This window comes from Polyodon spathula, chromosome 24, assembly GCF_017654505.1.
Source record: "Polyodon spathula isolate WHYD16114869_AA chromosome 24, ASM1765450v1, whole genome shotgun sequence".
Classification (NCBI taxonomy): Eukaryota; Metazoa; Chordata; class Actinopteri; order Acipenseriformes; family Polyodontidae; genus Polyodon; species Polyodon spathula.
In genome coordinates, this window is record NC_054557.1 from 4,501,908 (window position 1) to 4,511,735 (window position 9,828).

Here is a 9,828-nt window from a genome sequence, read left to right on the forward strand (position 1 = left end):
TACTGTAAATACAGTATAATTGTAAATGTCGAAAAACTACTCACTTCTAAATCTTTTGTAGTCATCTTTGTATTACTTTAGTATAAATACATGTTAATTTGGATTCATATGTTGTTTTTTTTCTGACTATGTGAACGAAAAGACACACATTTGCCCATTTTCCCATTGGAAATAGTGATATTTTGAAATATCACTGTCCTGGTCACAAAAGCAAAGTTTTTGTGGGGAATAATATCCATTTTCTATACTTTTGAGGCATAAGCAATTAGGAAATAACACTTACTACCCAGGAACAAAAATTGTGTTACATAGTGTAATAGGTCCTCAAATAACCACACTGACTCAACCCATTGAGAGATGGAGATGGGGAGACCCCTTATGGAGAATTTGGGAACAGTTTCAGAACTGTTTTTTTTTTACAGCTCTGTTGGGTTTGCTTGTTGAAACCCATTGGTGAACTTGCTCAAAAAAATTGTGTTTATTGCATAGAAACAAATACATTCTGAATTCAGATGCGGTTTTTAGTGGGATCAAATGTCCTGCCTAGTTTGTGCATAATCGAGATTATTTGGGGCACTACTCCTCTTTTGGGATTGTATTGGCCATTTGTTTGTTTTTTTCCATGTATTTAAAGATTGGACAATTTCTGTATTTAGGAATACTATATTATATATGGAACCTATGCATTCCATTGTAAAATTGCTAATTCACTATGACTTGGTCAGATGCAAGATATTAAGCTTGTGGATCAGGACTCGTCAGCCTTGCTTCTGGACCTAATCATGTCAGCTCTATAGGTATTGTATTCATTATCAGAAATGATTTGCATGACATAACTAGCCATCAAATGCTGTATTTCTACAATGGGGGGACTTACAAGCACAGTTTGTTAATACCAGTCTATCTCTGGTAACCGCCAGGGATTACATCACTGCCAAATAAAAATGAGATAGTGACACAACATAGTGTTTTCGTTGATTCAGGCCCCATTAGTGTACCTCATTACAAGACAAGTGCAGTAATCCCTGGTAGTGCCCCCAGTGCTGGGTGTTCGAGTTCAAAAGGAGGAGGAGGGGAGAAAAGTTGTGTGAAGGTAAAATACAGCTTTTATTCCAGCAACCATTTATATGAAAAGAACCATGACACAAGTATGTACAGTAAAAAAACATAAATTTTATTTCCCGCATGCAGTACAATGTTTTGGGGTTTTTTTGTTGTTGTTTTTTTTATCCAAATGATATGTTTTGAATAGGAGTACACAATGTAATAGATACTGTTTATATCAGGGAAGTGTAAAGTGAACCATAAAAAAGGGTAACTATATTAAATTAGATTATATTTGTGCCAAACTTTGATGTGCTCAGCTCAGAGCTGTAGCTTTACCCAGTTTTATGTTGCTCAAGCATCGTGTTGGAAATGTGCTTCCACTAAAGACTCTCTCTACCATATGGTGTGGAAATGTAATCAATTACTAAGATATAGGGAGCCAATGTTTAAACACATATCCAACATAATGTTCTCTCCCCCTTTAACTGGGAGACATTCATCCACACCACTATAAGGGAAGTATGCAGACGACCATTTTCATTTAATACCCATGCTGTGTATGAACAGGAGCCAAATCAAGGATATTGGAGGCGTTCAATTACTTTAACACTTACACTGCTGCAGCACAGATTTATACTGCAGCATAGACTTGCTAGACTTGCAGTAAGGGATAGAATACCACCATGGTTTTTCATCATCTTGTAACTTAGAGCCTACATGTTGCAGGAAGAGTCTTTATCAATGCATTTTGTTGTTTTTTTATTTTTTATTTTTTTATTTTTTTAATGGGGATCTAATGACGGTGGTTAGGAAAATCTATGCCGTATTATATTTTTTATTAAATTCTTACATTCTGGCCAATAACATGCTTGGCAATACCACTTCAGCAATATACTTCTTTACCATCTGTAGAGGTGGCCAGAACTGCAGTTTCTGCTACTAGTCATAATTCATGACCAGCATGACCGGTACAGAAGGGAAAATTGCTGGCCTGCCTGAATGAGCAGTAAAAGAGTGGGATTATGTTGCCAAAATAAATCTAGTACCCCTCAGTGCTTTCAAGAGGAAGAAATGAAACCAACAACCAGTGTTCCTTTAGAGAACTAGCGTCTTCAGGACAACGTGTGCCCCTCACAGTGTTTCTCTTTCCTTTCCACAGTCCAGTTTGATGGTGCTGAGAAATCGCATATGTCACCCACCAAGGAGGGCAAGGCACGCCCCCCCCAGCGCCACTCAAGTGGGAGCTTGTCAGGCGTGAAGCTTGGCTCCCTAGAACACAGCACCTCCCTGGGGGAGAGGATTGATCCTACCCTGCCCCTCGAGAACCAGTTGTAAGTCAGACTGTGCTCTGGAGCACAAACAGGGAGAGATCCCGCTTAGATATTGAGAGGCCTTCAAGTGGCTTGGTTATTCCCCAGTTATGAGGTTCCACAAACAGGAAGCATAGACCAGGTCTGTGACTGCAGACCCATACCATGTCGCTCTAAAGTGACTACCCCAGGGATAATAGAGCCACACAAATGTGCAGCTCAAGCATGGATCCCTAAATACTGTACAGTCATTGCTTTAATGAAGATATTCTAAAGTCGCTGAGCAGGTTATGTCCACACATGCTGTGGTGTATCTAGCTGATGTAGAGTGCTGACACAGAACAAGACATGGGGTGCACAGTGATGGTGTCAAAGTCCATTTGTGCCTATCAAATGGTTAATAACCTATGAGCAATTTGTTAGTCTCTGTGTTTGAAGCCTTGTCTTATTCAATGACCATTCTACCATTTTGATATTAACACTTATCCAACTGGTTTGTACTACCCTTGGACTACCAAATGTTACCATAGGTAAAGTAGTACAGGATTAGTGATATTCGGGATGTGTAAAACCAGCCAATGTGATGTTGGCTTCAACAGTATCATTGTGGCCTTCTGTGGATTTTCTGAGCCCATGCAAAATGCTACACTCTTTATTGGCTATGTATGAATAAGTAAGCGACTGTATGTTCCACCATTTGATTTGCTCAGGTTTACAGCCCACTGGTCTTTTCAACTAGGGATGTAGGGGAGTGTATGTGGAGACCTGATTTTCCAATGATGAAACTGTCTACAGGTCACACAGCGTTTACACTAAAACTGTACCATGGCAAATGTAAACCAGATGCCATACAAGTGTGCTCCAGTAAAAAGTGTTTCTCTCCTGCAGCTGGTACCACGGCACCATCAGCAGGACGGACGCAGAGAACCTCTTGCGTCTGTGCAAAGAAGCCAGCTACCTGGTGAGGAACAGCGAGACCAGCAAGAACGACTACTCGCTCTCACTTAAGTAGGTGCCCTTCTTAACTAAGATAAACAAATACATGGATTACACTGTTTGAGACAATACAGGGCCTTGATGAACTCAACAGTGACAGTGTGGCAGCTTTTGGGGAAACCTTAAAAGACTACGAACAAAGCTTTGAAACCTTTTGCACAAACTTTTTTGTTTGTTTGGTTTTTTTTTTGGTTTTTTTTGCCAAAATGGCATTATCAAAATGGGTTGTTTTTTTGTCACTCAATAATTTATTTAACCTAGAAAAATTAAAGGGGACTTGAAGTCTTTAAAATCTTAAAAAGTGTTGGAGGACAGAGGGTAGGAGACACACAGAGTGGTGAGGGTATGGAATGGGAATGAGTTATCTATCCACGTTGTTGATACTGAATCACTGGGGTCCTTTTAACACCCGACTTGACAAAATTTCAAAATCAGTCAGCTACTAGGAACAGGAGGCGCACTGATGGGCCAAGTGACCTCCTCTCGTTCGTACATTTTCTTATGCTTTATTATACTCTTTTTGTGCAGATGACTAAATTGTGAGGTAGTTATTTCCCCAATGCTGGTATTTTGTGCCACTCTTTTAATAAAGCCTCCTCACACATTCCACAGCTGCTGCTAGGAGAGGGTTGTTCAAAGCAAAACCTCCTGCCAGGCTCTGATCAATTAATAGAGATTTCTTCTCTTGTTTGCTGTCACACAGCTGTAACATGGCTTATTGCCTTATTTATCTAAACATGTTTCAAACTGTACACTGAGTAGGCTTGTCGTTAAACGTAGTGCAGGAGTTTTTCCTTGAAGTGATTTCAGATTACAGATTATTCTCTGTGTGGAGCCCTACTTGTGTATACATTAAAAATAGGTGATAATAAGGAACAACAGTTCACATTTCTATGTATTCATTGTGTGTGGATCTTGATCTCAGGTCTCGGGCTAAAATTGTACTTAATCCACATGTGCAAATGGCCATTACCACTCTAAATTTACCAAAGTACATTTATGTACACCGCACTTGTGTACACTATTATATGATACATAAAAACATCATAAAAGTTACAAACCAGAGGAGGCCATTCGGCCCATAAATGGGTAGCTGGTTCCGAGTAGCAGATTGATCCCAAAGCTTTGTCAAGTGGGGTCTTAAGATCCCAGTGATTCAGCTTCAACAACGTGGCTAACACATTCCATATACGCACCCCTCTCTGAGTAAACTCTGCCTGTGGCTTCTGGTCCTTGTTACATTATTCACCGTTGCTTGTGAACAATGAATTTGATGTATACTAGTTAGAAATAAGTATCATGTTCTTACTAATCCTTGCTTTAATGGATATAGCCCTAATTGGTCTAAAATAATGCAGCCATGTTTTCTGGGTTTGCAGCAAAGGCAGGTCCATACTCTAGAAGCCTTGGTTTTACAATCCTTTTTATTTTATTCTTCTTTGTTTCCCCTTTCTGTCTGTCTATTCACTTTCATTTGAATACATTCAGCTAGTAGGTTGTGGTGGTGATTTTGTGACAGGTGTGCCCTCAGCCCCAGCAAACAGAAAGCCATGAGGAAACCTGCCCCGCTGCCTGTCCATTTGGAAGAGTTATTTGCTCTGTTCTGTGTGCGGAATTGGTTCAGAGATTTAACTTGACAGCCAAAGCTTATAGCGAGGGCTTATCTGTGCATTGCAGGGCTTTGAAATATATTGTATTGCAGAGCTGCAATGGGACATGGAGCTGCTCAATTCTAGCACTGTCAGAGGACTGTGCTGTTAAGAGAAGGGGAGATTGCTGTATTTTTTGTCAGTGTTTTCAAATCTTATTTTCCAGTGCACACAGGCAACACTATAGCATAATTTAGGCTCTACGCTATAATAAACTAAAGATTCATTTACAACAAAACAAGCATTAGTAGTAATATATCGTAGATACTGTAAAAGAAATTTAAAAAATAGCATGTTGCAAATTAAAAAATGAAAGCATAATAAAAACAATCAGATATCATTGTAGTTAGTAAAGTTGTTTATTCTGAAGTCTGCAATCAGTAAAATCGTATTGTATTCTGTGCTTCTCTTATTCAAGTGTAGGTATCGTACAAGATAAATTAACTCTCTTGTGTCAATGTGTGCAAATAAATTAAGAAAAGTAGGCTATGATCCCCACTTCCAGTTGAGGCAATTATTTTGTTAAGAATACATTACAGTTGCAGAGCACGTAGTTAACAAGTTTCTTATGCTTTTTCAATCAATAAAATATGTGATTTAAATTTGAATAAATACAAAAAAAAAAGAATAATATTTGCTGAGATCAGTTATTTGTGCATGCTGATACTAACTGGATTTTCAAACTACAGATTAGAGCTATTGCAAAAGCTAAACAAAGAGAATACACGTATGATCAAATATTAGCGTCCCTGTGTACTGGGAAAGAATTGATCTTTATAGGGTGATGTATAACTCGGTGGATATAACAGAGAGCTGGGAGAAGGATAATGGGTTCCAGTCCCAGTTTAGCCTTGCAAATTGTGTGGCATCGGGAGCAAATATATTCTATTTTATTCCACATGTAGGGGGGTTTGGGGGGGGGGGGGGGGGGTGTATGTCCTGTACTCAAATTTCTGTTTTTGTTGCTTGCCCCATTATTGCATAAACCTCAATCAACTTGAGATAATGTGTTACTCCATTGTACAAATCCCTCCTGTGCAAAGTAAGCTCTTGAACCGAGCTGTAGAAGGTGATCTAAATATGAGATTAAGCAATCTTGCAAACCCACAGCTGGCTGAGTCTTTAGACGTTGCTTTTGACAATTAGATATAAAGGTCACAGGTGAAACCTGTAAGAAGCTAAGTCAAGCAGATACACTTTTCAAGCTAAAACCTTCTGATATAAAGATCAGTGGGACTTCTAAGCCGCTGGCTTTGACGTGAACTGTGGGAAAAATCCCAACGTCAAAACACCCGTGCCATTTCAAAAGGATCAAGCAACCTTTCATCTTCCTGCTGAACCATTTAGCTCCTTAGACTATCATGAATGCTTTCAAAAAGAGCAATTTGGGATATATTAGCTTACCTTTCCCACATTACAAAAAAGCAATTATAGACCGTACCAGTTTAGTGGTACTAAAAGGAAAGGTTATGTATTTTGACAAATTAACAATGTGTTTCTTATCCTTGCTGTATCCTGTGTTGTACGCATCGCAGTGATACATTTTTCAACATAATAACCACAGGCGCCTAAACTTGTTGGAAAGTGGGGCGTAGCGAGACCATTTTTTTTAAAATAACAATTTAAGAAGCTCTGAGAAACCAAGCAAACCTTCCTGTTCAGTCCTTGTCAGGTTACTGTTTTACTAATTGTAAACGTACAAAATTGGGTAGGTGTTTTATATGTACTTGCCGAACATATATTAATTACAAATAAATGCAAGTAGCACCGAATAGCATCTCTGCACAGTGCTATACATAGAATTCCCACACGCAGCTTTTTAAAGGGAAGTGCTAAACAATCATGAAGCGCACCAAGTACTGTTCTTAAAGGCAAATAGCATAAATAGCCATTCAAAGTACTTGCCATGTCAGAAGCATTGGTTTATTATACAACGTGATTTTAAAGCAAGTTCAAATATATATTTTTTAGATGGATAAAGCAGTGTGAATAGTTGCATGAATGAACAAGTTGTTTTTTGTTTTACACCATAAAATGTTTTTTTATTCTGTTAAATTGTGTATTTGTCTTTGTGCTGCTTCAAAACAGAGACCATTCTATAATACAAAAAACTTAACTCAAAACAATACTGTAACTTTTGTTACTGCAACCAAGTAATTTCTAGCTAGTTTTAAAATATTTCTATTTTTTACTTTAAATATCGGGGCAAGCTTCAAAGTGGACTCGTTGTTTTATGTGGCTGCAGATTTTAATTTTAGTTACCTTACAATTTCAAATACGTGCCTTTTAAATTAAAATGGCACTACAAAAGAATGGCTATGATGTTTTTTTTTTTTTTGTTTTTTTTTTTATTATTTTATACACCAGTAAATTTGCTTGACTTGAAACGTCTTAAATGACATGAAAAGCTATTCTGCCTCCTGTGGGTGTTAAGTCCTCTTTAGTCTGATATGCAGTTGTGTTGTTTCATGGCATGGGCTGCAGTGCCCCAAGGATCTCTAAAAGAACCTGTCCAATGACTTTGGAGTGAATTTCTACTCAATATAACATCTATCACTGCAGGGATACAGGCTCCACCTGGTGCAAGTCACAATCCATTTACGATTTCTTCCATCAGTTAGAGGGTGCTGCGCCAGAGGGACGACCCTGTGTCTTTCACACATGGGAGATTGATGGCAGGGATCTCACAACAAGAGTAGAATGCCAGAGGGGTGCAGCTCAAAGTGGCTCCCTACTGTGTGTTCCAGTCTGTGTCGTGCAAACAATCTGTGTTTCTTGCTCATTCAAGTTGGGTACTGCTGGGAAGTGTCAGATAGTAACAAAAATGGCAACTGCAGAAAAGCTATAGATGTCAGAAGACCAGATCCTTATATTTTTCTATAAAGTTTGGCATATTTATTTCCACTAACAAAAATAGCAACCACAAATGGTTTATATTCTGTTATGCAACAACCAGACACTGCTCTCCCATTGTTTACTATAGAGAATGTCCTTTCTGTTATAGCCAAATAACAGAACGGCAAATTAAACACTTTTTTGCTGGAAACGACTAACCTGTCTGTACACAAAGGGGTCAAATTGATTAAAGCGACAGAAGTTTTTAACAGCATTTGGGAACTTCCCTGGGTTCCTACCTGAGGTTAAAACAAGTGGTTGGTGTCATCACTGTGTATTCCCAGGTACTGTAAATTGCTCTAAGACAACCCACTGTACTGAGGTGTGTTAGAGGCTAATCAAATCAAACCCTAGTTGCCTTATATAAAGCACACATGCAATTGTTTGTCATTTTTGGTCAATTATGGGTACACAGCACCCTCTACAGGTCAAAATGGAGCCTATCCAGTGAAAACGTCACCATATTCCAGTGCTATTCCAGCATATTCTCATTCTCCCTGTATGGCCAATACCTTTTCTCCACCGTTGCTGTTTGGTTCCCAAGTTTATAAGCAACCTGTACAGTAGATACTGCATCTCCAGTAGAACTGACCAATCTTAGTCATTTCTTTTTGGTTCCAGCTGTTTTATCTATCAATTGTACAGTCATTTTTTACAAAGAAGTAAAACATCATACTGTAAAATTTAGTTTCACCCTTTCAGCCATGAACAACCTCTAAATGTTACCATTATCCAACAGTGTGAAAGTACATTTTGTGTCAGTTTCCTCTAGATAATTGCACAGGGAGGGATCTGGCGAAGGTGGGTTACTCAGCTGGCCTGTGGCCATGCCGGTTAGAAGTGACAGCTGTGATGCGACATGATGTGATGTGAACTGTGATGGAATTGAAAGCAGAGGTCTTCCTTGAATTTCTGTGGAATCCTACGGTCTGAATCCACATTGTAATGGATTTGACCACAACTCCTTCAAGACTATTGATAGGGCTACATATTATTATGTATTGTTATTATTTATTTATTTGGCAGGTGCCTTTATCCAAAGTCTGATGATAAGAACAATTTTACCAACAAGAAGGAGTTATTCCTCCAGTCAAATCTCGCCTAGTTCCTGGTAGCTGATTTATCCTAGATCTTTATCTTTTGATTTAAAGGAGCCTAATGATTCAGCATCAATATGGCTTGGTAACCCATTCCATACACTCACAACTGTTGTAAAGTAACACCACCTTCTCTCTGTCCTAACCCTAATCTGCACTCTGTTTGACTCTCATAAATCATGCATTTGAGACCTGGGAAGTCTTCTTGCTCTTTGTTGGAATCTCCGGTGACAAGAACTGAACACAGTCTCACCATTGGATTATAAAGCCTAATCCTAACCTGTTGATTAGTATTTTACACTTTTGATTATATAGCAAAACAATGCTGACCACATGAATTCTGTCCCGCATTTGTTCCCACTACACTGGACTTACTGAGCATTTGTCCAGAACAAATAATGTACAAAGCAGTATCTAGGACAAGCAAAATGTAAACAAACAAGTTGTAGGTCTTCCTCTCAAATACAACTATAGCCAAAGGTTTTGTATCACTCTATAGAATTAACTAATATTGCTTTATAAAGTCGAATGAAATCTGCTGAGTAATGTTACATTAACATATTGCTTTGTAGATTTTCATATACTTAACAAAAACAATAACAAAAAAGTACAAACGTGACATTTTGAAATATAACATTAAATACTGTACACTATTATGGCTTCCGGTAGACTTTTGCAATATCAAACATCTACATTTTTTATATAGTGTGTTGTTTTTTTTTTTTTTTTTTTTTAATTATCTCAATCCTAAAATTGTAGGTGATACAAAACTTTTGGCCATAGCTGTACTTCTTTATTACAGCAGTGTTCAAGCCAAATGTACATTCTAACATC

The 9,828-nt window shown here is 38.2% G+C and overlaps 1 protein-coding gene across 3 annotated transcripts in view; it reads left to right on the forward strand.

Annotated features, from left to right (window-relative positions):
- The window catches only part of LOC121298910 (SH2 domain-containing adapter protein F-like), a 105,198-nt gene that overhangs the window by 89,633 nt on the left and 5,737 nt on the right, over nt 1-9,828 (forward strand). For all 3 annotated transcript variants that reach the window (XM_041226219.1, XM_041226220.1, XM_041226221.1), the window contains 2 exons: nt 2,207-2,378; nt 3,246-3,365. In XM_041226219.1, coding sequence (XP_041082153.1) covers nt 2,207-2,378; nt 3,246-3,365 — 292 coding nt within the window. The remainder of the gene's footprint in view (nt 1-2,206; nt 2,379-3,245; nt 3,366-9,828) is intronic.